Source organism: Pongo pygmaeus, chromosome 18 (genome assembly GCF_028885625.2).
Source record: "Pongo pygmaeus isolate AG05252 chromosome 18, NHGRI_mPonPyg2-v2.0_pri, whole genome shotgun sequence".
NCBI lineage: Eukaryota > Metazoa > Chordata > Mammalia > Primates > Hominidae > Pongo > Pongo pygmaeus.
This window is the reverse complement of record NC_072391.2, coordinates 6,720,029-6,747,813: the sequence shown is the minus strand read 5'-3', so window position 1 is coordinate 6,747,813 and position 27,785 is coordinate 6,720,029. Positions and strand designations below refer to the sequence as shown.

The 27,785-nt window shown below is 60.5% G+C and overlaps 2 protein-coding genes and 1 pseudogene across 2 annotated transcripts; 1 reads left to right on the top strand and 2 right to left on the bottom strand.

Moving 5' to 3' along the window:
* Positions 1 to 445: 445 nt before the first annotated feature.
* Positions 446 to 3,013, bottom strand: LOC134738603 (putative uncharacterized protein FLJ45355; the record flags this gene model as incomplete). The annotated part of the gene is made up of 4 exons (XM_063655131.1): positions 446 to 508; positions 772 to 863; positions 1,892 to 1,922; positions 2,960 to 3,013. Coding segments are annotated over 4 exons (240 nt in total), but the record flags the coding sequence as incomplete, so codon positions are not given.
* Positions 3,014 to 5,974: 2,961 nt separating this feature from the next.
* On the bottom strand, positions 5,975 to 9,523 carry LOC134738602 (putative uncharacterized protein FLJ45355; the record flags this gene model as incomplete). The annotated part of the gene is made up of 4 exons (XM_063655130.1): positions 5,975 to 6,091; positions 8,697 to 8,782; positions 9,270 to 9,353; positions 9,436 to 9,523. Coding segments are annotated over 4 exons (375 nt in total), but the record flags the coding sequence as incomplete, so codon positions are not given.
* A 9,720-nt stretch (positions 9,524 to 19,243) lies between these two features.
* LOC129016073 (olfactory receptor 7E24-like) lies at positions 19,244 to 23,065 on the top strand (annotated as a pseudogene).
* Positions 23,066 to 27,785: the final 4,720 nt, after the last annotated feature.

The following is a 27,785-nucleotide window of genomic DNA, read 5'->3' as shown; positions in this document are numbered from 1 at the left end:
GGACCCCCTCGCAGGGGGGTGCGGCACCCCCGCGAGGCGGGGGCTGAGAGCCAGCCCCTCTTGCCCCCGGGCTCTTAGGACCCCCTCGCAGGGGGGTGCGGCACCCCCCGCGAGGCGGGGGCTGAGAGCCAGCCCCTCTTGCCCCCCTGGGCTCTTAGGACCCCCCTCGCAGGGGGTGCGGCACCCCCGCGAGGCGGGGGCTGAGAGCCAGCCCCTCTTGCCCCCCTGGGCTCTTAGGACCCCCTCGCAGGGGTGCGGCACCCCCGCGAGGCGGGGGCTGAGAGCCAGCCCCTCTTGCCCCCCTGGGCTCTTAGGACCCCCCTCGCAGGGGGTGCGGCACCCCCCGCGAGGCGGGGGCTGAGAGCCAGCCCCTCTTGCCCCCTGGGCTCTTAGGACCCCCCTCGCAGGGGGGTGCGGCACCCCCGCGAGGCGGGGGCTGAGAGCCAGCCCCTCTTGCCCCCTGGGCTCTTAGGACCCCCCTCGCAGGGGGGTGCGGCACCCCCCGCGAGGCGGGGGCTGAGAGCCAGCCCCTCTTGCCCCCCTGGGCTCTTAGGACCCCCTCGCAGGGGGTGCGGCACCCCCCGCGAGGCGGGGGCTGAGAGCCAGCCCCTCTTGCCCCCCTGGGCTCTTAGGACCCCCCTCGCAGGGGGTGCGGCACCCCCGCGAGGCGGGGGCTGAGAGCCAGCCCCTCTTGCCCCCTGGGCTCTTAGGACCCCCCTCGCAGGGGGGTGCGGCACCCCCGCGAGGCGGGGGCTGAGAGCCAGCCCCTCTTGCCCCCTGGGCTCTTAGGACCCCCCTCGCAGGGGGGTGCGGCACCCCCCGCGAGGCGGGGGCTGAGAGCCAGCCCCTCTTGCCCCCCTGGGCTCTTAGGACCCCCCTCGCAGGGGGGTGCGGCACCCCCGCGAGGCGGGGGCTGAGAGCCAGCCCCTCTTGCCCCCTGGGCTCTTAGGACCCCCTCGCAGGGGGTGCGGCACCCCCGCGAGGCGGGGGCTGAGAGCCAGCCCCTCTTGCCCCCCCTGGGCTCTTAGGACCCCCCTCGCAGGGGGGTGCGGCACCCCCCGCGAGGCGGGGGCTGAGAGCCAGCCCCTCTTGCCCCCCTGGGCTCTTAGGACCCCCCTCGCAGGGGGGTGCGGCACCCCCCGCGAGGCGGGGGCTGAGAGCCAGCCCCTCTTGCCCCCCTGGGCTCTTAGGACCCCCCTCGCAGGGGGGTGCGGCACCCCCGCGAGGCGGGGGCTGAGAGCCAGCCCCTCTTGCCCCCCTGGGCTCTTGGGACCCCCCTCGCAGGGGGTGCGGCACCCCCCGCGAGGCGGGGGCTGAGAGCCAGCCCCTCTTGCCCCCTGGGCTCTTAGGACCCCCTCGCAGGGGGTGCGGCACCCCCGCGAGGCGGGGGCTGAGAGCCAGCCCCTCTTGCCCCCTGGGCTCTTAGGACCCCCTCGCAGGGGGTGCGGCACCCCCGCGAGGCGGGGGCTGAGAGCCAGCCCCTCTTGCCCCCCTGGGCTCTTAGGGACCCCCCTCGCAGGGGGGTGCGGCACCCCGCGAGGCGGGGGCTGAGAGCCAGCCCCTCTTGCCCCCTGGGCTCTGGGACCCCCTCGCAGGGGGGTGCGGCACCCCCCGCGAGGCGGGGGCTGAGAGCCAGCCCCTCTTGCCCCCCTGGGCTCTTAGGACCCCCCTCGCAGGGGGGTGCGGCACCCCCGCGAGGCGGGGGCTGAGAGCCAGCCCTCTTGCCCCCTGGGCTCTTAGGACCCCCCTCGCAGGGGGTGCGGCACCCCCGCGAGGCGGGGGCTGAGAGCCAGCCCCTCTTGCCCCCCTGGGCTCTTAGGACCCCCTCGCAGGGGGGTGCGGCACCCCCGCGAGGCGGGGGCTGAGAGCCAGCCCCTCTTGCCCCCTGGGCTCTTAGGACCCCCCTCGCAGGGGGGTGCGGCACCCCCCCGCGAGGCGGGGGCTGAGAGCCAGCCCCTCTTGCCCCCTGGGCTCTTAGGACCCCCCTCGCAGGGGGGTGCGGCACCCCCGCGAGGCGGGGGCTGAGAGCCAGCCCCTCTTGCCCCCCTGGGCTCTTAGGACCCCCCTCGCAGGGGGGTGCGGCACCCCCGCGAGGCGGGGCTGAGAGCCAGCCCCTCTTGCCCCCTGGGCTCTTAGGACCCCCCTCGCAGGGGGGTGCGGCACCCCCGCGAGGCGGGGGCTGAGAGCCAGCCCTCTTGCCCCCCTGGGCTCTTAGGACCCCCCCTCGCAGGGGGGTGCGGCACACCCCCGCGAGGCGGGGGCTGAGAGCCAGCCCTCTTGCCCCCTGGGCTCTTAGGACCCCCTCGCAGGGGGGTGCGGCACCCCCCGCGAGGCGGGGGCTGAGAGCCAGCCCCTCTTGCCCCCTGGGCTCTTAGGACCCCCCTCGCAGGGGGGTGCGGCACCCCCGCGAGGCGGGGGCTGAGAGCCAGCCCCTCTTGCCCCCCTGGGCTCTTAGGACCCCCCTCGCAGGGGGGTGCGGCACCCCCCGCGAGGCGGGGGCTGAGAGCCAGCCCCTCTTGCCCCCCTGGGCTCTTAGGACCCCCCCTCGCAGGGGGTGCGGCACCCCCGCGAGGCGGGGGCTGAGAGCCAGCCCCTCTTGCCCCCCTGGGCTCTTAGGACCCCCCTCGCAGGGGGGTGCGGCACCCCCCGCGAGGCGGGGGCTGAGAGCCAGCCCCTCTTGCCCCCCTGGGCTCTTAGGACCCCCTCGCAGGGGGTGCGGCACCCCCCGCGAGGCGGGGGCTGAGAGCCAGCCCCTCTTGCCCCCTGGGCTCTTAGGACCCCCTCGCAGGGGGGTGCGGCACCCCCGCGAGGCGGGGGCTGAGAGCCAGCCCCTCTTGCCCCCCTGGGCTCTTAGGACCCCCCTCGCAGGGGGTGCGGCACCCCCGCGAGGCGGGGGCTGAGAGCCAGCCCCTCTTGCCCCCTGGGCTCTTAGGACCCCCCTCGCAGGGGGGTGCGGCACCCCCCGCGAGGCGGGGGCTGAGAGCCAGCCCCTCTTGCCCCCCTGGGCTCTTAGGACCCCCCTCGCAGGGGGTGCGGCACCCCCGCGAGGCGGGGGCTGAGAGCCAGCCCCTCTTGCCCCCCTGGGCTCTTAGGACCCCCCTCGCAGGGGGTGCGGCACCCCCCGCGAGGCGGGGGCTGAGAGCCAGCCCCTCTTGCCCCCTGGGCTCTTAGGACCCCCCTCGCAGGGGGTGCGGCACCCCCCGCGAGGCGGGGGCTGAGAGCCAGCCCCTCTTGCCCCCCTGGGCTCTTAGGACCCCCCTCGCAGGGGGGTGCGGCACCCCCCGCGAGGCGGGGGCTGAGAGCCAGCCCCTCTTGCCCCCCTGGGCTCTTAGGACCCCCCTCGCAGGGGGTGAGGCACCCCCGCGAGGCGGGGGCTGAGAGCCAGCCCCTCTTGCCCCCTGGGCTCTAGGGACCCCCCTCGCAGGGGGGTGCGGCACCCCCCGCGAGGCGGGGGCTGAGAGCCAGCCCCTCTTGCCCCCCTGGGCTCTTAGGACCCCCTCGCAGGGGGTGCGGCACCCCCCGCGAGGCGGGGGCTGAGAGCCAGCCCCTCTTGCCCCCTGGGCTCTTAGGACCCCCCTCGCAGGGGGGTGAGGCACCCCGCGAGGCGGGGGCTGAGAGCCAGCCCCTCTTGCCCCCCTGGGCTCTTAGGACCCCCCTCGCAGGGGGGTGAGGCACCCCCCGCGAGGCGGGGGCTGAGAGCCAGCCCCTCTTGCCCCCCTGGGCTCTTAGGACCCCCCTCGCAGGGGGGTGAGGCACCCCCCGCGAGGCGGGGGCTGAGAGCCAGCCCCTCTTGCCCCCCTGGGCTCTTAGGACCCCCCTCGCAGGGGGGTGAGGCACCCCCCGCGAGGCGGGGGCTGAGAGCCAGCCCCTCTTGCCCCCTGGGCTCTTAGGACCCCCTCGCAGGGGGGTGAGGCACCCCCCGCGAGGCGGGGCTGAGAGCCAGCCCCTCTTGCCCCCCTGGGCTCTTAGGACCCCCCTCGCAGGGGGGTGAGGCACCCCCCGCGAGGCGGGGGCTGAGAGCCAGCCCCTCTTGCCCCCCTGGGCTCTTAGGACCCCCTCGCAGGGGGGTGAGGCACCCCCCGCGAGGCGGGGGCTGAGAGCCAGCCCCTCTTGCCCCCCTGGGCTCTTAGGACCCCCCTCGCAGGGGGGTGAGGCACCCCCCGCGAGGCGGGGGCTGAGAGCCAGCCCCTCTTGCCCCCCTGGGCTCTTAGGACCCCCCTCGCAGGGGGGTGAGGCACCCCCGCGAGGCGGGGGCTGAGAGCCAGCCCCTCTTGCCCCCCTGGGCTCTTAGGACCCCCCTCGCAGGGGGGTGAGGCACCCCCCGCGAGGCGGGGGCTGAGAGCCAGCCCCTCTTGCCCCCCTGGGCTCTTAGGACCCCCTCGCAGGGGGGTGAGGCACCCCCCGCGAGGCGGGGGCTGAGAGCCAGCCCCTCTTGCCCCCCTGGGCTCTTAGGACCCCCCTCGCAGGGGGGTGAGGCACCCCCCGCGAGGCGGGGGCTGAGAGCCAGCCCCTCTTGCCCCCCTGGGCTCTTAGGACCCCCCTCGCAGGGGGGTGAGGCACCCCCCGCGAGGCGGGGGCTGAGAGCCAGCCCCTCTTGCCCCCCTGGGCTCTTAGGACCCCCCTCGCAGGGGGGTGAGGCACCCCCCGCGAGGCGGGGGCTGAGAGCCAGCCCCTCTTGCCCCCCTGGGCTCTTAGGACCCCCCTCGCAGGGGGGTGAGGCACCCCCCGCGAGGCGGGGCTGAGAGCCAGCCCCTCTTGCCCCCCTGGGCTCTTAGGACCCCCCTCGCAGGGGGGTGAGGCACCCCCCGCGAGGCGGGGGCTGAGAGCCAGCCCCTCTTGCCCCCCTGGGCTCTTAGGACCCCCCTCGCAGGGGGGTGAGGCACCCCCCGCGAGGCGGGGGCTGAGAGCCAGCCCCTCTTGCCCCCCTGGGCTCTTAGGACCCCCCTCGCAGGGGGGTGAGGCACCCCCCGCGAGGCGGGGGCTGAGAGCCAGCCCCTCTTGCCCCCCTGGGCTCTTAGGACCCCCCTCGCAGGGGGGTGAGGCACCCCCCGCGAGGCGGGGGCTGAGAGCCAGCCCCTCTTGCCCCCCTGGGCTCTTAGGACCCCCCTCGCAGGGGGGTGAGGCACCCCCCGCGAGGCGGGGGCTGAGAGCCAGCCCCTCTTGCCCCCTGGGCTCTTAGGACCCCCCTCGCAGGGGGTGAGGCACCCCCCGCGAGGCGGGGGCTGAGAGCCAGCCCCTCTTGCCCCCCTGGGCTCTTAGGACCCCCCTCGCAGGGGGTGAGGCACCCCCCGCGAGGCGGGGGCTGAGAGCCAGCCCCTCTTGCCCCTGGGCCCCCCTCGCAGGGGTGAGGCACCCCCCGCGAGGCGGGGCTGAGAGCCAGCCCCTCTTGCCCCCTGGGCTCTTAGGACCCCCTCGCAGGGGGGTGAGGCACCCCCCGCAGGCGGGGGCTGAGAGCCAGCCCCTCTTGCCCCCCTGGGCTCTTAGGACCCCCCTCGCAGGGGGGTGAGGCACCCCCCCGCGAGGCGGGGGCTGAGAGCCAGCCCCTCTTGCCCCCCTGGGCTCTTAGGACCCCCCTCGCAGGGGGGTGAGGCACCCCCCGCGAGGCGGGGGCTGAGAGCCAGCCCCTCTTGCCCCCCTGGGCTCTTAGGACCCCCCTCGCAGGGGGGTGAGGCACCCCCCGCGAGGCGGGGGCTGAGAGCCAGCCCCTCTTGCCCCCCTGGGCTCTTAGGACCCCCCTCGCAGGGGGGTGAGGCCCCGCGAGGCGGGGGCTGAGAGCCAGCCCCTCTTGCCCCCTGGGCTCTTAGGACCCCCTCGCAGGGGGTGAGGCACCCCCCGCGAGGCGGGGCTGAGAGCCAGCCCCTCTTGCCCCCTGGGCTCTTAGGACCCCCCTCGCAGGGGGTGAGGCACCCCCGCGAGGCGGGGGCTGAGAGCCAGCCCCTCTTGCCCCCCTGGGCTCTTAGGACCCCCCTCGCAGGGGGGTGAGGCACCCCCCGCGAGGCGGGGGCTGAGAGCCAGCCCCTCTTGCCCCCTGGGCTCTTAGGACCCCCCTCGCAGGGGGGGTGAGGCACCCCCCGCGAGGCGGGGGCTGAGAGCCAGCCCCTCTTGCCCCCCTGGGCTCTTAGGGACCCCCCTCGCAGGGGGGTGAGGCACCCCCCGGCGAGGCGGGGGCTGAGAGCCAGCCCCTCTTGCCCCCTGGGCTCTTAGGACCCCCCTCGCAGGGGGGTGAGGCACCCCCCGCGAGGCGGGGGCTGAGAGCCAGCCCCTCTTGCCCCCCTGGGCTCTTAGGACCCCCCTCGCAGGGGGGTGAGGCACCCCCCGCGAGGCGGGGGCTGAGAGCCAGCCCCTCTTGCCCCCCTGGGCTCTTAGGACCCCCCTCGCAGGGGGTGAGGCACCCCCCGCGAGGCGGGGGCTGAGAGCCAGCCCCTCTTGCCCCCCTGGGCTCTTAGGACCCCCCTCGCAGGGGGGTGAGGCACCCCCCGCGAGGCGGGGGCTGAGAGCCAGCCCCTCTTGCCCCCCTGGGCTCTTAGGACCCCCCTCGCAGGGGGGTGAGGCACCCCCCGCGAGGCGGGGGCTGAGAGCCAGCCCCTCTTGCCCCCCTGGGCTCTTAGGACCCCCCTCGCAGGGGGGTGAGGCACCCCCCGCGAGGCGGGGGCTGAGAGCCAGCCCCTCTTGCCCCCCTGGGCTCTTAGGACCCCCCTCGCAGGGGGGTGAGGCACCCCCCGCGAGGCGGGGGCTGAGAGCCAGCCCCTCTTGCCCCCCTGGGCTCTTAGGACCCCCCTCGCAGGGGGGTGAGGCACCCCCCGCGAGGCGGGGGCTGAGAGCCAGCCCCTCTTGCCCCCCTGGGCTCTTAGGACCCCCCTCGCAGGGGGGTGAGGCACCCCCCGCGAGGCGGGGGCTGAGAGCCAGCCCCTCTTGCCCCCCTGGGCTCTTAGGACCCCCCTCGCAGGGGGGTGAGGCACCCCCCGCGAGGCGGGGGCTGAGAGCCAGCCCCTCTTGCCCCCCTGGGCTCTTAGGACCCCCCTCGCAGGGGGGTGAGGCACCCCCCGCGAGGCGGGGGCTGAGAGCCAGCCCCTCTTGCCCCCCTGGGCTCTTAGGACCCCCCTCGCAGGGGGGTGAGGCACCCCCCGCGAGGCGGGGGCTGAGAGCCAGCCCCTCTTGCCCCCCTGGGCTCTTAGGACCCCCCTCGCAGGGGGGTGAGGCACCCCCCGCGAGGCGGGGGCTGAGAGCCAGCCCCTCTTGCCCCCCTGGGCTCTTAGGACCCCCCTCGCAGGGGGGTGAGGCACCCCCCGCGAGGCGGGGGCTGAGAGCCAGCCCCTCTTGCCCCCCTGGGCTCTTAGGACCCCCCTCGCAGGGGGGTGAGGCACCCCCCGCGAGGCGGGGGCTGAGAGCCAGCCCCTCTTGCCCCCCTGGGCTCTTAGGACCCCCCTCGCAGGGGGGTGAGGCACCCCCCGCGAGGCGGGGGCTGAGAGCCAGCCCCTCTTGCCCCCCTGGGCTCTTAGGACCCCCCTCGCAGGGGGGTGAGGCACCCCCCGCGAGGCGGGGGCTGAGAGCCAGCCCCTCTTGCCCCCCTGGGCTCTTAGGACCCCCCTCGCAGGGGGGTGAGGCACCCCCCGCGAGGCGGGGGCTGAGAGCCAGCCCCTCTTGCCCCCCTGGGCTCTTAGGACCCCCCTCGCAGGGGGGTGAGGCACCCCCCGCGAGGCGGGGGCTGAGAGCCAGCCCCTCTTGCCCCCCTGGGCTCTTAGGACCCCCCTCGCAGGGGGGTGAGGCACCCCCCGCGAGGCGGGGGCTGAGAGCCAGCCCCTCTTGCCCCCCTGGGCTCTTAGGACCCCCCTCGCAGGGGGGTGAGGCACCCCCCGCGAGGCGGGGGCTGAGAGCCAGCCCCTCTTGCCCCCCTGGGCTCTTAGGACCCCCCTCGCAGGGGGGTGAGGCACCCCCCGCGAGGCGGGGGCTGAGAGCCAGCCCCTCTTGCCCCCCTGGGCTCTTAGGACCCCCCTCGCAGGGGGGTGAGGCACCCCCCGCGAGGCGGGGGCTGAGAGCCAGCCCCTCTTGCCCCCCTGGGCTCTTAGGACCCCCCTCGCAGGGGGGTGAGGCACCCCCCGCGAGGCGGGGGCTGAGAGCCAGCCCCTCTTGCCCCCCTGGGCTCTTAGGACCCCCCTCGCAGGGGGGTGAGGCACCCCCCGCGAGGCGGGGGCTGAGAGCCAGCCCCTCTTGCCCCCCTGGGCTCTTAGGACCCCCCTCGCAGGGGGGTGAGGCACCCCCCGCGAGGCGGGGGCTGAGAGCCAGCCCCTCTTGCCCCCCTGGGCTCTTAGGACCCCCCTCGCAGGGGGGTGAGGCACCCCCCGCGAGGCGGGGGCTGAGAGCCAGCCCCTCTTGCCCCCCTGGGCTCTTAGGACCCCCCTCGCAGGGGGGTGAGGCACCCCCCGCGAGGCGGGGGCTGAGAGCCAGCCCCTCTTGCCCCCCTGGGCTCTTAGGACCCCCCTCGCAGGGGGGTGAGGCACCCCCGGCGAGGCGGGGGCTGAGAGCCAGCCCCTCTTGCCCCCCTGGGCTCTTAGGACCCCCCTCGCAGGGGGGTGAGGCACCCCCCGCGAGGCGGGGGCTGAGAGCCAGCCCCTCTTGCCCCCCTGGGCTCTTAGGACCCCCCTCGCAGGGGGGTGAGGCACCCCCCGCGAGGCGGGGGCTGAGAGCCAGCCCCTCTTGCCCCCCTGGGCTCTTAGGACCCCCCTCGCAGGGGGTGAGGCACCCCCCGCGAGGCGGGGGCTGAGAGCCAGCCCCTCTTGCCCCCCTGGGCTCTTAGGACCCCCCTCGCAGGGGGGTGAGGCACCCCCCGCGAGGCGGGGGCTGAGAGCCAGCCCCTCTTGCCCCCCTGGGCTCTTAGGACCCCCCTCGCAGGGGGGTGAGGCACCCCCCGCGAGGCGGGGGCTGAGAGCCAGCCCCTCTTGCCCCCCTGGGCTCTTAGGACCCCCTCGCAGGGGGGTGAGGCACCCCCCGCGAGGCGGGGGCTGAGAGCCAGCCCCTCTTGCCCCCCTGGGCTCTTAGGACCCCCCTCGCAGGGGGGTGAGGCACCCCCCGCGAGGCGGGGGCTGAGAGCCAGCCCCTCTTGCCCCCCTGGGCTCTTAGGACCCCCCTCGCAGGGGGGTGAGGCACCCCCCGCGAGGCGGGGGCTGAGAGCCAGCCCCTCTTGCCCCCCTGGGCTCTTAGGACCCCCCTCGCAGGGGGGTGAGGCACCCCCCGCGAGGCGGGGGCTGAGAGCCAGCCCCTCTTGCCCCCCTGGGCTCTTAGGACCCCCCTCGCAGGGGGGTGAGGCACCCCCCGCGAGGCGGGGGCTGAGAGCCAGCCCCTCTTGCCCCCCTGGGCTCTTAGGACCCCCCTCGCAGGGGGGTGAGGCACCCCCCGCGAGGCGGGGGCTGAGAGCCAGCCCCTCTTGCCCCCCTGGGCTCTTAGGACCCCCCTCGCAGGGGGGTGAGGCACCCCCCGCGAGGCGGGGGCTGAGAGCCAGCCCCTCTTGCCCCCCTGGGCTCTTAGGGACCCCCCTCGCAGGGGGGTGAGGCACCCCCCGCGAGGCGGGGGCTGAGAGCCAGCCCCTCTTGCCCCCCTGGGCTCTTACCCCCCTCGCAGGGGGGGAGGGCACCCCGGGGGGGGGGGGAGCCCCCTCCCCCCTGCCCCCCTGGGCTCTCCCCCCCCCCTCGCAGGGGGGTGGGCACCCCCGCGGGGGGGGAGCCAGCCCCTCTTTTTGTGGGGGCTCTTGGGACCCCCTGCAGGGGGGTGAGGCACCCCCCGCGAGGCGGGGGCTGAGAGCCCGCCCCTTGCCCCCCCGGCTCTTAGGACCCCCTCGCAGGGGGGTGAGGCACCCCCGCGGCGGGGGCTGAGAGCCAGCCCCCCGCCCCCCTGGCCCCCCCCGCCTCGCCCCGGGGCTGAGGCCTCCCCGCGCCGCCGGGGCTGAGCTGCCTGCTGCTCTTTGCCCCCTCTGCCCCCTGGCTGGGGGCACCCGCCGGCCGCCGCGCCGCCGCTCTTGCCCCCTGCTGCTCTGCCCCCTCGCCCTCGCTGGCTGCTGGGCCCCCCGCGAGGCGGCGGGGCTGCCCCAGCCCTCTTGCCCCCCTCGCCAGCCCGCTGCCGCCGCTGGGGCCCCGCCCCCCCGCGCTGCTGGCTGCTCTTGCCTGCCGCTCTTGCCCCCCCGCTCGCTGGGGCTGAGAGCCGCCGGGCTGGGCCGCCGCTGGGCCCCCCCCCCCTTGCCCCCCCTGGGCCTTCCCGCCGCGGGGGTGGGCTGAGCCGCCCCGCGAGCCGGGGCTGAGTTGCCCTGCCCCCCTGCCCGGGCCCCCCTCGCAGGGGCTGAGCCCGCGAGGCCCCTCTGAGAGCCAGCCCCTCTCTCTCTTCCCCTCCCTCGCAGGGGGGTGAGGCACCCCCCGCGAGGCGGGGGCTGAGAGCCAGCCCCTCTTGCCCCCTGGGCTCTTAGGACCCCCCTCGCAGGGGGTGAGGCACCCCCCGCGAGGCGGGGGCTGAGAGCCAGCCCCTCTTGCCCCCCTGGGCTCTTAGGACCCCCCTCGCAGGGGGGTGAGGCACCCCCCGCGAGGCGGGGGCTGAGAGCCAGCCCCTCTTGCCCCCCTGGGCTCTTAGGACCCCCTCGCAGGGGGGTGAGGCACCCCCCGCGAGGCGGGGGCTGAGAGCCAGCCCCTCTTGCCCCCCTGGGCTCTTAGGACCCCCCTCGCAGGGGGGTGAGGCACCCCCCGCGAGGCGGGGGCTGAGAGCCAGCCCCTCTTGCCCCCCTGGGCTCTTAGGACCCCCCTCGCAGGGGGGTGAGGCACCCCCCGCGAGGCGGGGGCTGAGAGCCAGCCCCTCTTGCCCCCCTGGGCTCTTAGGACCCCCCTCGCAGGGGGGTGAGGCACCCCCCGCGAGGCGGGGGCTGAGAGCCAGCCCCTCTTGCCCCCCTGGGCTCTTAGGACCCCCCTCGCAGGGGGGTGAGGCACCCCCCGCGAGGCGGGGGCTGAGAGCCAGCCCCTCTTGCCCCCCTGGGCTCTTAGGACCCCCCTCGCAGGGGGGTGAGGCACCCCCGCGAGGCGGGGGCTGAGAGCCAGCCCCTCTTGCCCCCTGGGCTTCCCCCTCGCAGGGGGGTGAGGCACCCCGCGAGGCGGGGGCTGAGAGCCAGCCCCTCTGGGCTTTAGGGACCCCCTCGCAGGGGGTGAGGCACCCCCCGCGAGGCGGGGGCTGAGAGCCAGCCCCTCTTGCCCCCTGGGCTCTTAGGACCCCCCTCGCAGGGGGGTGAGGCACCCCCCGCGAGGCGGGGGCTGAGAGCCAGCCCCTCTTGCCCCCCTGGGCTCTTAGGACCCCCCTCGCAGGGGGGTGAGGCACCCCCCGCGAGGCGGGGGCTGAGAGCCAGCCCCTCTTGCCCCCCTGGGCTCTTAGGACCCCCCTCGCAGGGGGGTGAGGCACCCCCCGCGAGGCGGGGGCTGAGAGCCAGCCCCTCTTGCCCCCCTGGGCTCTTAGGACCCCCCTCGCAGGGGGGTGAGGCACCCCCCGCGAGGCGGGGGCTGAGAGCCAGCCCCTCTTGCCCCCCTGGGCTCTTAGGACCCCCCTCGCAGGGGGGTGAGGCACCCCCCGCGAGGCGGGGGCTGAGAGCCAGCCCCTCTTGCCCCCCTGGGCTCTTAGGACCCCCCTCGCAGGGGGGTGAGGCACCCCCCGCGAGGCGGGGGCTGAGAGCCAGCCCCTCTTGCCCCCCTGGGCTCTTAGGACCCCCCTCGCAGGGGGGTGAGGCACCCCCCGCGAGGCGGGGGCTGAGAGCCAGCCCCTCTTGCCCCCCTGGGCTCTTAGGACCCCCCTCGCAGGGGGGTGAGGCACCCCCCGCGAGGCGGGGGCTGAGAGCCAGCCCCTCTTGCCCCCCTGGGCTCTTAGGACCCCCCTCGCAGGGGGGTGAGGCACCCCCCGCGAGGCGGGGGCTGAGAGCCAGCCCCTCTTGCCCCCCTGGGCTCTTAGGACCCCCCTCGCAGGGGGGTGAGGCACCCCCCGCGAGGCGGGGGCTGAGAGCCAGCCCCTCTTGCCCCCCTGGGCTCTTAGGACCCCCCTCGCAGGGGGGTGAGGCACCCCCCGCGAGGCGGGGGCTGAGAGCCAGCCCCTCTTGCCCCCCTGGGCTCTTAGGACCCCCCTCGCAGGGGGGTGAGGCACCCCCCGCGAGGCGGGGGCTGAGAGCCAGCCCCTCTTGCCCCCCTGGGCTCTTAGGACCCCCCTCGCAGGGGGGTGAGGCACCCCCCGCGAGGCGGGGGCTGAGAGCCAGCCCCTCTTGCCCCCCTGGGCTCTTAGGACCCCCCTCGCAGGGGGGTGAGGCACCCCCCGCGAGGCGGGGGCTGAGAGCCAGCCCCTCTTGCCCCCCTGGGCTCTTAGGACCCCCCTCGCAGGGGGGTGAGGCACCCCCCGCGAGGCGGGGCTGAGAGCCAGCCCCTCTTGCCCCCTGGGCTCTTAGGACCCCCTCGCAGGGGGTGAGGCACCCCCCGCGAGGCGGGGCTGAGAGCCAGCCCCTCTTGCCCCCTGGGCTCTTAGGACCCCCTCGCAGGGGGGTGAGGCACCCCCCGCGAGGCGGGGGCTGAGAGCCAGCCCCTCTTGCCCCCCTGGGCTCTTAGGACCCCCCTCGCAGGGGGGTGAGGCACCCCCCGCGAGGCGGGGGCTGAGAGCCAGCCCCTCTTGCCCCCCTGGGCTCTTAGGACCCCCCTCGCAGGGGGGTGAGGCACCCCCCGCGAGGCGGGGGCTGAGAGCCAGCCCCTCTTGCCCCCCTGGGCTCTTAGGACCCCCCTCGCAGGGGGGTGAGGCACCCCCCGCGAGGCGGGGGCTGAGAGCCAGCCCCTCTTGCCCCCCTGGGCTCTTAGGATCCGCGGTGGCCTCACAGCCTGTTTACCATATTGTCAGTAATATCATCTCCCCCTCGAGAGATTATGAGCTGTTTCACAGACGTGTGCACTCCCACGATGTACAGAGGGTGTGCATCCGTCTCTATTGGGAGTAATATCATCCTCTTCCTCCTTGAATGTTAAGAACGGTATCACACGAGTGTTTCTACTCCCTGAGATATCGCGTGTCATATCCTCCTCCCCCACGTTGCCATTGGAAACAATATCAGTGGGGGCGTGTCCACCTTCTGTGACATTTAAAGTAATATCATCCTCTTCCCTCCAGGATCATGGGAACAATGTCCCTGCGGGGTGTCCACTTTCTGCCATATGTGTAGTCATATCACCTCCTCCGCCTTGGAGTATTGTTACGGACCATCTCACACGGGCGTGTACACTTCCTGCGATTCTGGGAGTAATGGCATTCCCTTCTTCCGTGAATATTAGGAGCAAAATCACCAGGTGGATGCACAGCCAGTGCTATATTGGGAGTAACGTCATACTCCACCCCCTGGAGATTATATTCGGGTCAATATCACCGTCTGGGTGTACACCTAGTGCGATATTGAACGTAACATCATGCTTTCTCCCTCCCTGGACATTAGGAGCAATATCAGCGGTGGGTGTACACCCACTGAGGTATTAGGCGTAATAGTAGTAGGAATTATTCCTCATTGATTATTAACATAAATATGAATAACCGATATTGATATTAATATTAAAAAATAATGGCTAATAATTTTCAGATTATTAATATTAATATTAATTATTAGGAGCTAGTATTACTGTTTTCTAACGAATAAGATCAATATCAGCTATTAATATCAGGCGTCATTAACCATTAATATTAATCATTTATTGTTATCGTTAGTATAACTATTGAATATTCATTATCCTTGTTATCGGTATTGATTTAAAAATTATATTATCAATCATTAATATTGATAATTATTAGTGTCAATTAATAATTGAGATGATTAATTGCGGTAAGTCACATTGCGCCCTTCCACCCCTTCCTCGGCAGCTCGTGTACGACCCAAAACGGGGGTGCAAATGCCCCTGAGAGAGCAGCGGTATACTGGGATAGATGAGGATGGTCACGTGGCGGGGAGGCGTGTTTTTGGATACCAGCCCTTCACCTCCGTCGACCTTCTCAACTGGAAAAACAATACACCGCCCTATAGCGAAAAGCCGCCAGCCCTAATTGATTTGCTCCAAACTGTTATCCAGACCCACAACCACACCTGGGCTGATTGGCACCAGTTGCTCATGTTCCTCTTTAACAGCGAAGAAAGGCGGAGAGTCCTCCAAGCAGCAACTAAGTGGCTAGAGGAGCATGCACCTGCTGATTATCAAAACCCCAAAGAGTATGGAAGGACCCAGTTGCCAGGAACCGACCCCCAGTTGGACCCACATGAAAGAGAGAATATGCAAAGGCTAAACCGAGACGGGGAAGCTCTCTTGGAAGGATTAATGAGGGGAGCTCAGAAGGCCACAAACGTTAACAAGGTCTCTGAGGTCATTCAGGGAAAAGAAGAAAGTCCGGCACAATTCTACCAGAGACTGTGTGAGGCCTATGCTATGTATACTCCCTTTCATCCCGATAGCCCTGAAAATCAGCGCATGATTCACATGGCTTTAGTCCGTCAAAGCGCAGAAGACATGAGAAGAAAACTGCAGAAACACGCTGGACTTGCAGGGATGAACACATCACAATTACTAGAAATAGCTAGCCAGGTGTTTGTAATCAGGGATGCAGTAAGCCGTCAGGAAAACGGCGAAGACAATGGAGGTCAGGCCCGGCGAAACACCGACCTGTTTGCTAGCTGCAGCAATCACAGGGGCCCCCACAAAGAGGCAAGGGAAGGGGGGCCCTGGGAAAGGAACTCAGCTTGGCTGTCAGAGTTTGCAGCGTAACCAGTGTGCTGATGGTAAAGAAATAGGACGGTGGAAGAACAAATGCCCTCAACTCAAAAGAAAACAAGATGACTCAGAGCAGGAGGCCCCGGACAAGGAGGAAGGGGCCCTGCTCAACCCGGCAGGAGGGTTCTTGGACTGAGGGAGACCGGGCTCAAGTGTCCCCAAAGAGCCACTGGTCAGAATGACAGTCGGGGGTGGAGACATTGACTTTCTTGGAGATAGCGGTGCTGAACATTCGCTAGTAACCGCCCCGGTCGCCCCCTTATCCAAAAAGACTATTGACGTCATCGGAGCCACGGGGGTTTCAGCAAAGCAAGCTGTAGGCTTGCCTCGGACTTGTACTGTAGGAGGACATAAAGTCATTCATCAGTTATGGTACATGCCTGACTGTCCCTTGACCTTTTGGGGAAGGGACTTGCTCAGCAAGCTGAGAGCCACGATCTCTCTGACAGAGCACGGCTCTTTGCTGCTAAAGTTACCCGGAACGGGAGTCATTGTGACCCTTATGGTCCCCCGAGAGGAGGAATGGAGACTTTTCTGAACTGAGCCGGGCCAAGAGAGAAGGCCAGCTCTGGCTAAGCGGTGGCCAAGAGTACGGGCAGAAGACAACCCTCCGGGATTGGCCAGTTAAGACTGGGGCCCAGCGGGTTAGGCAAAAACAGGACCCGGTCTCCAGAGAAGCTCTTCAAGGTATCCAGGTCCGTCTCAAGCACCTAAGAACTGTTGCAATTCTTGTTCCTTGTCAGTCTCCATGGAACACTCCCCTCCTGCCTGTTCCCAAGCCACGGACCAAGGACTACCGGCCGGTACAGGATTTGCGCTTGCTTCATCAAGCTACACTGACTTGACATCCAACAGTACCTAACCCGTCCACATTGTTGGGGTTGCTGCCAGCTGAGGACAGCTGCTTCACCTGCTTGGACCTGAAAGATGCTTTCTTTCCTATCAGATTAGCCCCTGAGAGGCAGAGGCTGTTTGCCTTTCAGTGGGAAGATCCGGAGTCAGGTGTCACTACTCAGTACACTTGGACCGGGCTTCCCCAAGGGTTCAAGAACTCCCCCACCACCTTCGGGGAGGCGTTGGCTCGAGACCTCCAGAAGTTTCCCACCAGAGACCTAGGCTGTGTGTTGCTCCAGTAGGTTGATGACCTTCTGCTGGGACACCCCACGGCAGTCGGGTGTGCCAAGGGAACAGATGCCCTACACCGGCACCTGGAGGACTGTGGGTATAAGATGTCCAAGAAGAAAGCTCAGATCTGCCGACAGCAGGTACGTGACTTGGGATTTACTATCTGACAGGGCTCGGAACGCAGCCCGGGATCAGAAAGAAAGCAGGTCATTTGCAATCTAGTGGAGCCCAAGAGCAGAAAGCAGGTGAGACAATTCTTAGGAGCTGTGGGGTTTTGTAGACTGTGGATCCCAAACTTTGCAGTATTAGCCAAGCCTTTGTATGAGGTCCCAAAGGGGGCGGGGACCGGGAACCTTTGGAATGCAGATCCCAACAACAGCAAGTCTTTCATGAGTTAAAGGAAAAACTTCTGGCAGCCCTAGCCCTGGGGCTACTCGATCTGACAAAGCCTTTTCCATTCTATGCATCAGAGAGAGAAAAGATGGCAGCTGGACTTTGAACCCAAACGGTTGGGCTCCGGCCAAGGCCGGCGGCCTACCTCTCTAAACAACTAGACGGGTCTACTAAAGGATGGCCCCCTGTTTGAGGGCCTTGGCAGCAACTGCCCTGCTAGAACAAGAAGCAAATAAGCTGACTCTTGGGCAAAACCTGAACATAAAGGGCCCCCATGCTGTGGTGACTTTCATGAACGCTAAAGAACATCGTCGGCTACCGAATGCCAGACTCACCAAGTACCAAACTTGGCTCTGTGAAAATCCTCGTATAACCATTGAAGTTTGTAACACCCTACACCCGCCACCTTGCTCCCGGTATCAGAGAGCCCTGTCGAGCCTGATTGTGTGGAAGTCTTGGACTCAGTCGACTCTGGCAGACCTGACCTCCGGGACCGGACTTGGGCATCAGTAGACTGGGAACTATACGTGGATGGGAGCAGCTTCTTCAACCCCCAAGGAGAGAGAGGTGCAGGGTATGCAGTGGTAACCCTGGACACTCTTGTTGAAGCCAGATCGTTGCCCCAGGCCACTTCAGCCCAGAAAGCTGAACTCATTGCTTTAATTCGGGCCTTAGGACTCAGTGAGGGTGAGACTGTAAACATTTACACTGATTCTCGGTGTCTTTTTAACCCTTCGAGTGCATGGAGCGTGATAGAAAGAAAAGGGCCTATTGAACTCTGAGGGAAAAGACAGAAAATATCAACAAGAAACCTTGCAATGATTAGAAGCAGTATGGAAACCCCACAAGGTGGCAGTTAGGCATTGCAGAGGACACCAGCGAGCTTCCACCTCGGTGGGTTTGGGGAATTCCCGCGCTGACTCAGAGGCTCGAAAAGCAGCATCTGCCCCCTTCTGGGCATCAGTGCTCCCTCAAGTACCTGATCTTGGACCTACTTCTTCTAAAAAAGAAAAGGACATTCTCCAGGTAGAGGGAAGGACAAGTGATGGAGGAAGGATGGATTCGGTTACCAGATGGGAGCGTAGCTGTGCCACAGCTGCTAGGAGTTGCAGTTGTACTGGCTGTGCAAGAAACCACCCATCGAGGTCAGGAGTCACTGGAAGAGTTGTTAGGCCGGTATTTCTACATCTCGCCTTTGTCAGCCCTTGCCAAAACGGTGAGGCAGCGGTGTGTTACCTGCCGACAGCATGATGCGAGGCAAGGTCCAGCCGTTCCGCCCGGCATACGAGCTTATGGAGCAGCCCCCTTTGAAGATCTCCAGGTAGACTTCACAGAGATGCCAAAGTGTGGAGGTAACAAGTATTTACTAGTTCTTGGGCGTGCGTACCTACTCTGGGTGGGTGGCGGCCTATCCAACACCAACTGAGAAAGCTCGTGAAGTAACCCGTGTGCTTCTTCGAGATCTGATACCTAGATTTCGACTGCCCTTACGGATCGGCTCAGATAAACGGGCCTGCGTTTTAGGCTCCCTTGGTACAGAAGACGGCAAAGGTATTGGGGATCCCACGGAAACTGCATGGCGCCTCCCGGCCTCAGAGCCCCAGAAAGGTGGAGCAGATGAATCGGACTATCAAAAATAATACTATTGTCTTCCCCGCGAGATATTTAAAACAACACCACAAGGGGCGTCAAACCACCTGCTAAATTTGAGGGAATATTATCCTCTCCCCCACTCCCGCGGCCCCGGATATTAGAGACAATAACACAGGGGTAACGTACACCCACTACTTGATTGGGAATAATATCATCCTCTCCCTTCTCGGATATTAGGAACAATATCACACTGTGCGTGTAGTACTGTCGTGAAATTCAATGGAATGTCATCCTTCGCCTCCCTGGATATGATGAACAATATCACAGGGGATGTACAGCTTCTGAGATATTGGGAGTGATATCATCCTCTCCCCTCTGGAAGTTAGGGACAATATCACAGGGGTAGTGTACACCCTCTGGCATGTTGGCACTAATATCATCCTCCCGCCCACTGGATATTAAAAACCATATCACAAGGGGCGTGTACAGACACTTCGATATTGGTATTAATACCATCCTCTCCCTCTTTGGATATTCGGTGCCGTATTTCAGGTGGGGTATACGCCACCTGCAATATTGGAAGTAATATGATTTTCTCCCCCCGTGGATATCAGAAACGATATCACAGGGGGTGGCGAACAACCCCTGCGATACTTGGAGTGATATCATCGTCTCCCCTCACGATGATTAAGAACAATATCGTAGGGGTGGGGGGTGTACACCCCCTTTCATATTTGATACCATCCTCTTCCCCCCTGGATATTAGGAACAATATCAGGAAGGGACGTAGAGACCCTGCGACCTTTGCTGTCATACAATTGTCTCTCCCCTAGATATTAGGAAAAATGTCACTGGGGATGTGAACAGCCCTGCGATATTGAGAATAGTATCATCCTCTCCCCCCTTGCATATTGGGAACAACATCACAGGTGGGGCGTACTGCCTCTGCGATATTGGGGGTAAAATTTTCCTCTCTTCCCCTGGACATCAGGAAGGGTATCAGAGGGGGAGGGTGTGCATTCCCTGCCATATTCAACGTAACTTCATCCTCTCCCTCCCAGGGTATTCAGAACAATAGGACAGGAGGGGTGTACGCCAACTGCGATATTGAGAGTCGTATCATCCTCTTTCGCTCTGGATCTTAGGAACAATATCACAGGGTTGTGTACACCCCCTGCGATATTGGGAGTACTATCATCCTCTCTCCCTGTGGATATTAGGAAGAGTATCACAGGGCTGTGTAAACCCCCTGCGGTACTGGGAGTAATATCATCCTCTCTCCCTCTGAATAGAGGAAGATTTTCACAGGGGTGTGTACACCCCCTGCGATATTGGGAGTAATGTCATCCTCCCCAAACCTGGATGTTAGCAACGAGATCACAGAGGGGGTGTACACACCCTGCGACATTGGAAGGAATATGATCGTCTCCCCACCTGGATACTGGGAAAGAAAGATATCACAGCGCGGGTATACGTTCCCTACGCTGTTGGCAGTAATCTCATTCTTTTCCTGTCTGGATATGAGGAAGCATATCACAGGGGAGCTGTACAATTACTTCGATATTGGGAGTAATATCATCCTCTATTTTCCTGGATATTGGGCACAAAAACACAAAAGGGTGTACAACCCCTGTGATCTTGGGAGTAATAGCATACTCTCCTTCCCTGGATGTTAGAAAACAGTATCATCAGGGCTCAACACCCCCCGCGATAATGGGAGTCATATTTACTCTTTCACAGGCCATTTGGAACAATACAACAGGGGGTGTTTACAAACAGGGGTGGTGTACACCCCTGTGATATTGGGAGTAACATCATTCTCCCCACCTCCGGATATTAAGAACAATATCCCGGCGGGAGGTGGTACACCCCCAGTGATATTGCGAATAATGTCATCCTCTCCTTCCCTGGATATTAGGAACAATATCACAGGGGGGTGTACACCTTCTGTGATACTGGAAGCAATATCATCCTCTCCCCCGCTGGATATTAGAAAAAAATATCACTCACGGTGTACACCCGCTGTGATATTAGGAAGAATATTACAGGGTGTACACCCACTCTGACTTTAAGAGAAATAGCTCCCTCAAATGTCCCAAACAATATCACAGGGTATACAATGATATTTCCCTAGGATATTACAAATACTATCACAGGGTGTACACCCACTGTGATAACACGAGTAATAATACATCCCAAGGATACTACCAAGAATATCACAAGGCTGTACACCCACTATGACATCGGGAGTGATATCTCCCTAGGATACTACGAACACCATCACAGAATGTACACACATGGTGCGCACGCACGGTGATATTAGGAGTACTATCAACGCAGGACATAGTCAATAAGACCACAGGGAGTACATACCTGATGTACACCCACGGCGATGTTATGAGAACTACCTCCCTAGGATAATACGAATAACATCACAGAGTGGACACACATGGTATACACCCACCGTGGCACTAGGACTAATAACTTTCTGAGATATTACCAGTAGCATCACACAACAGAAACACATGGTGTACACCCACTGTAACCTTAGGTGTAATTTCTCCCTACGATATTACGAGTAACATCTCAGTGCATACACACATGGTGAACACCCACTGTGACATTAAGGGTAATATCCCCCTAGGATATTACCAATAACATCACCGGGTGTCCACCCATGGTGTACATGCTCTGTGATGTTAGGGATAATAACTCCCTAGGATATTATGAATAATACCGCAGGGTGTACAGAAACTCTGATATTAGAGGTAATATCTCTCTAGGATATTATGAATAATATCACAGGGTGTACCCCCACTGTGATACTGGGAGCAATATCTCTCTAGGATACTACGAATCATATCAGAATGTACACCCACTGTGATCATAGGAGAAATATCTCTCTGTGATATTACGAATTAGATCACAGAGTGTACACACATGGTGTACATCCACTTTGATATTAGGAGTAATCTCTTCCTAGGACATTACAAATAACATCACAGAGTGTACACCCACTGTAATATTAGGAATCGTATCTCCCTAGGTGATTACAAGTAATATCACAGGGTGTACACCCACTGTGATATTAGGAGTAATATCTTCCTAGGGTATTATGAATAATTTCACAGTCTCTACACACATAATGTACACTCACTGTGATATTAGGAGTAACATCTACCTAGTAGATAACAAATAACATCGCAGGGTGTACCCCCACTTTGATATTAGCTGTAATATTCCTCTAAGTTGTTACAAATAAGATCACAGGGTGTAGAAACATGGTGTACACTCACTGTGATACCAGGAGTCGTATCTCTGTAATATATTATGAATAATATCACAGGTTGTACACCCACTGTATTATTAGGAGTCATATCTCTGTAGGACATTACAATTAATATCACACGGTGTACAGCCACCCTGATATTAGGAGCAATATCTTTCTAGGATATTACAGATAATATCACAGGGTGTACGCCCACTCTGCTGTCAGGAGCAATATCTCCCTAGGATATCAAAAATCCTATCACGGGGTGTCCAATCTCTGCCTTCCAGGTTCGAAGGGATTCTCCTGCTTCAGCCTCCCGAGTAGCTAGGTTTACGCGCCACCACACCCGGCTAATTTTTTTTTATTTTCACTGGAGACGGGGTTTCACCACGTGGGCCAGGCTGTTCTGGAAGTCCTGACCTCAGGTGATCCATCAGCCTCGGCCGCCCAAAGTGCTGGGATTACAGGTGTGAGGCATGGTGCTGAGCCAAGAGTTATATATTCAATTCATTTGGAAACACAGCTCCCATATTTGAGTGTGCGTGTACTTTTATGAAGAAATGATGTCAGAAAACCTAAGGATGATAATAACTATGAAAAGTAACAGGCACGTGAAAAGGTCCTCCGATTGAGAACTATAAGCTTCGATTTCGGTTTTAGATAATGGGGTCCTAGCTCTTGTGTCGTCCTTTTACATATTCTACATCACAGGAACTTGCAGCACGGTGTCAGAATAAAATAGAGTGTATTTCACGGCTTCTTAATTTCTTTCAATTAGATGAGATCTTTTTCTTAAAGAGAGAAGGACATTTTCATTGCATTGTATTTTTTCTGAAAAGAGTAGGCCGTATTTTACTGAGATCACGGATTTGTTATATATGACGTTTTGGTCTTCTAATATTCTTCAGTGGATTTTCTCTAAAGTGGTATGTACAGAAAGACTTGTATAGCAAAAAAGTAAACCACGTAATAATTCTGAGATTTTTGGAATTGTCACAGCTGAGAAACATTGCTGGCGGTGTATGGTCCCCAAGTGTGAAAGTGTTCCTTGTGAATTGCTTGCATCCAGCATTAAGGGCTGGTTTTTCTCTTTTATTTTTCCAATCCTCTTTCCTTCTCAAGGTGTCCAAGACACACAGAGCCACGGAATCTCACAGGTGTCTGAGAATTCCTCCTCCTGGGACTCTCAGAGGATCCAGAACTGCAGCCCGTCCTCGCTTTGCTCTCCCTGTCCCTGTCCACGTATCTGGTCACGGTGCTGAGGAACCTGCTCAGCATCCTGGCTGTCAGCTCTGACTCCCCCCTCCACACCCCCATGTACTTCTTCCTCTCCAACCTGTGCTGGGCTGACATGGGTTTCACCTCGGCCACGGTTCCCAAGATGATTGTGGACATGCAGTCACATAGCAGAGTCATCTCTCATGCGGGCTGCCTGACACAGATGTCTTTCTTGGTCCTTTTTGCATGTATAGAAGACATGCTTCTGCCTGTGATGGCCTATGACTGCTTTGTAGCCATCTGTCGCCCTCTGCACTACCCAGTCATCGTGAATCCTCACCTCTGTGTCTTCTTCGTTTTGGTGTCCTTTTTCCTTAGCCTGTTGGATTGCCAGCTGCCCAGTTGGATTGTGTTACAATTCACCATCATCAAGAATGTGGAAATCTCTCATTTTGTCTGTGACCCCTCTCAACTTCTCAAACTTGCCTGTTCTGACAGCGTCATCGATAGCATATTCATAGATTTCGGTAGTACTATGTTGGGTTTTCTTGTCGTTTCAGGGATCCTTTTGTCTTACTATAAAATTGTCCCCTCCATTCTAAGGATTTCATCGTCAGATGGGAAGTAGGAAGCCTTCTCCACCTGCGGCTCTCACCTAGCAGTTGTTTGCTGATTTGACGGAACAGGCATTGGCATGTACCTGACTTCAGCTGTGTCACCACCCCCCAGGAATGGTGTGGTGGCATCAGTGATGTACGCTGTGCTCACCCCCATGCTGAACCTTTTCATCTACAGCCTGAGAAACAGGGACATACAAAGTGCCCTGCGGAGGCTGCGCAGCAGAACAGTCGAATCTCATGATCTGTTCCATCCTTTTTCTTGTGTGGGTGAGAAAGGGCAACCACATTCAATCTCTACATCTGCAAATCCTGCCCCTTAGTCACATTATTTTTGTGGCTTGATGGCTTTTATTCCTTTCCGCATTTCCTTTGTGAATATTGCTTTCTTCGTTATGCCTTTAACTGGAATGGGTGAGTATTCTGGGATCCTTTGTTTAGCAGAAACCTCATGACAGAATCCTCTATACCTAGGCGGCCCCTTTTAGTTTCTGAGCAATAACCCGGTCATCCAGGTGGAATCACCACCATCTTTTTATATACACGAAGTCCTCACTTCATTTTGGAATTCCCTGAAAACTGACTTTATGGAAACAATGTACAGGAGGTCCTCCAACACCATTGGTTATTCAAAGTTGTGTAGTTATACTGTTGATGAAAAATAAGTGGTTTCACTATACATAATTTTGCTTCGAGGTGAAGTTTCCAAGAGACTTTCAAAGATGTTAAGTGAGGACATACTGTACATCAAATTCATATCCTCTTCCACAGTTTATGTGGAATTTCTTCATAAACTGCTTCTAGAGAATCTATTTAGGCAGGTTATGTGTAGAGATAAATGTCGCCATTCCTCAATCTTGGCTTTGAGTCAAATCACCTGGGGAGCTAACACATGATGAGGCCTGGGTCTCAACACCTAAGATTCGGATTTCCTTGCACCTGTGTGAGTACGCGGATTTTTGTTTTTTTTTCTTTTAAAGCACCAGAGGTGGTTCCAATGACGAAGTTTTTAGAGGCATCAAGCTCCAATGAGTAAGAACAGAAATTAATTATAATTTCTTCAAATATTATCTTCAAATGCATTGTCCATCAACACCACACAAATGTTTATTATGCTGTTTTTTCTTACCATTTCGCATTTTCGCATTTTCTATTTCTTTCTTTTCGTTTTTTTTTTTTTTTTTTTTTTTTTTTTTGAGTCAGAGTTTCACCCTTGTTGCCCAGGCTGGAGTTCAATGGCACGGTCTGGCTCACTGCAACCTCTGCCTCCCGTATTCAAGCAATTCTCCTGCCTCAGCCTTCCAAGTAGCTGGGATTACAGGCATGCGCTACCATGCCTGGCTAATTTTTTTTTTTTTTTTTTTGTATTGTTAGTAGAGACAGTGTTTCTCCATTTTGGTCAGGCTGGTCTTGAACTCCCCACCACAGGTGATCCACCCGCTTCCGCCTCCCAAAGTGCTGGGATTACAGGCATGAGCGACTGCGCCCAGCCACCGCTTAGCATTTACATTTCACATTTGTTGAAGTTATAGATGTATACACACATTGATTGCTGCTTTGTTATACACTTGCGTATACATAAGATGGGAAATAGAAAAGAATAAAATGGGCACAGTATCCCTGAAGTTTCACATTCCTGCTATTTTAAAAATATTTGCTCTTAGAAATTTGTTTCAATTAAGAAACTGTGGCATACACACCCAATGAAGTATTATTCCGCCTAAAAAGGAAGAAAATCCTCTCCGCTGCGGACAAAATGGGTGAGATTGCAGGTCTGTATATTAAATGAAATAAGCCAGGCAGAGGATGACAAATATTTCGTGTCCTCACTTCTATGTAGGAAGAAAAAAGGAAACCTTGGCCAGATGTGGTGGCTCAAGCCTGTAATCCCAGCGCTGTGGGAGGCCGAGTCGCACGGATCACTTCAGTCCAGGAATTTGAGACCAGCCTGGCCAACATGGTGAAACCCCGTCTCTATAGAAAACAGAAACAATTTGCCAGGCGTGGTGATGGGTGTCTGTAGTCTCAGCTACTCGGAGGGCTGAGGCCCAAGAAGCGCTTGAACTCGGGAGGCGGAGGTTGCAGTGAGCCCGGACTGTGCCTGTGTACTCCAACCTGGGCAACAGAAAGAGACTCCATCCCACACACACCTACACACAAAAGGAATCTCAGGAAGGTGGAAAGTATAAAGGTGGTTAGCAGATGCTAGGAAGAAAAGCGGTGGGATGGGGAATGAAGACAAGTGGATAATTGGGTCCCAAAATACAGAAAGATGGAATGAGTGAGTTCTAGTGTTTGATAGTACAGTATGAACATTTTAGTTCACAAGAATTGCTTGCATATTTCCAGATGCTTTGGTAAGAAGCTTCCTAACTTTCTCATTATGCTGGTTTTTAAGCTCTTCTCTTTCTGCTCTTGATATCATGCTGGTTTTTTGTTTTTTGTTTTTTGTTTTGAGATGGAATTTCGCTCTTGTTGCCCAGGCTGGAGTGTCATGGTGCAATCTTGGCTCACCGCAACCTCTGCCTCCTGCGTTCAAGCGATTCTCCTGCCTCCAACTCCCGAGTAGCTGGGATTACAGGCATGCGCCAGCTGCCCAGCTAATGTTGTATTTCTGGTAGAGATGGGGGTTTCTCGCTGTCGCTCAGGCTGGTCTTCAACTCCTGACCTCCGGTGATCCGCCCGCCTCGGCCTCCCAAACTGCTGGGATTACAGGCGTGAGCGACCGCGCCCAGCCCATGCTGTATCCTTATCTGTTGTCGGTTGTTGTTCGTTTGTTTTTGAGCCCAGAAATAACTTCTCACCTATAGGTTCAAATGATTTTTAACATGAGTACTAAGAAAGCTCATTGCTGGAAAAGCAGCCTTTTCAAGAAATGGTGTCGGAGAAACTTGATTTCCACATGCAGAAGAATGAAGGTGGACCCCGTGTCACACCAGGTGCAAAAATTAACACAAACTGGATCAAAGACCTAACCCCAAGGGCTAAAAGTATCATATGCCTAAAAGAAATCATTGGCCACACTTTCATGACATCAGATTGGGCAATGCTCTCTGGGATATGACACCAAAAGCATAGGCAACAAAAGAAAATTAGATTCCTTGGATTACATCTAAATGACAGACACTTTTGTGCAGCGAAAAACACTGTGAACTGAGTGAAAAGATAACCCGTGGATTAGGAAAAATATTTGCAAATCATATATCTCAAAAGAGGCTGATATCCATCATATATAAAGAACAGCTAGAACTAAACAACAAGAAACCCAAAGCATTCCATCAACAATGGTCAGAAGACTCGAGTAGACGTGTCCCTAAAGAAGATATAGCAATGGCCAATAAGCATCTAAAATGATGTTCAAAATCACTAACCATAGGGAAGCGCAAATCAAACAAAGAATGAGATACCACACATTAGGATGGATACGATCAACAAACAAGCATTGGTGAGACTAGAAGGAAATAGGAATGCTCCAATACGATCGGAGGGAATGTAAAACCGTGAAGGAACGGGGAAAGTAGTATGGCGTGCACTGGAAAAATTAGAAACAGTATGCTCAGATGTTCCCGCAGTTGCATTTGTGGGTACCTACCAAAAAGAACTAGAAGCCAGGAGTGGAAGACAGATTTGTACACACACGCTCATAGCAGCATTATTCGCAACAGCCAAAATGTGGAAGCAACCCAAGGGTTCGTGGACAGATGAATGAAAAAGCGCACTGCAGTTCCTTCATACAATGGAAGACTCTCCAGCCTTAAAAAGGCAGGCACTTTTGGCCGGTGCGGCGGCTCACGCCTGTAATCGCAACATCTTGGAAGAACGAGGTGGGCGGATCACCTGAGGTCAGGAATTCAAGACAAGCCTGGCCATCTTGGTGAAACCCTGTCTCTAGTGAAAATGCAAAAAATGAGACGAGCGTGGTGGCGTGTGCCTATAGTCCCAGCTACTCGGGAGGCTGAGGCACAAGAATCGCTGGAACCCGGGAGGCGGAGGTTGCACTGAGCCCAGATTGTGCCGCAGCACTCCAGCCTGGGCGACAGAGTGAGACTGCATGGAAACGCAAAACAAAACAAAGTCAAACAAACAAACAAAAAAAAGGACAGGCACTTCTGACTCAGACCGCAGCATGGATGAACCTCGAAGACATTATCGTCAGTGAAATAAATAAATCCCAAAAGGATAAACACGCCCAGGCTCAGTGGCTCGCACCTGTGACCCCAGCACTTTGGGAGGCTGAGCCAGGTGGATCACTTAAGGTCAGGAGTTCGAGACCAGCCTGGTCAATATGGTGAAAGCTCGTCTCTATTAAAAATACAAAAATTAGCTGGGCGTGGTGGCGGACGCCTGTAATCCCAGCTACTCGTGAGACTGAGACACAAGAATCGCTTGAACCCACGATGTGGAGGTTGCAGTGAGCCGAGATCACACCACCGCACTCCAGCCTGAACGACAGAGAAAGTCTCTGTCTCCAACCCAAAAAAATTAAACACGGTATGATTCCACTTTTCTATCAAGTGTCTGGAGTCGTTAAACTCATAGAGTTGCAAACTAGAAAGGTGGCCCCCAGGGGTGGGCGAGAGAGAGGAGTGGAGAGCTTGCTAAATGGGTGCAATTTCCATTTTGAAAGATAAAACTGTTCCGGAGACGGTGGCGGTGATGGCTGCTGAACAATGTGAACGTCATTAATGTCATTAAACTGTAAACTGAAAAAGAGTGGAAATTGTAAATGTTTATACTGGCCATTCTATATGAACTAATATATATTCACAATTTTTA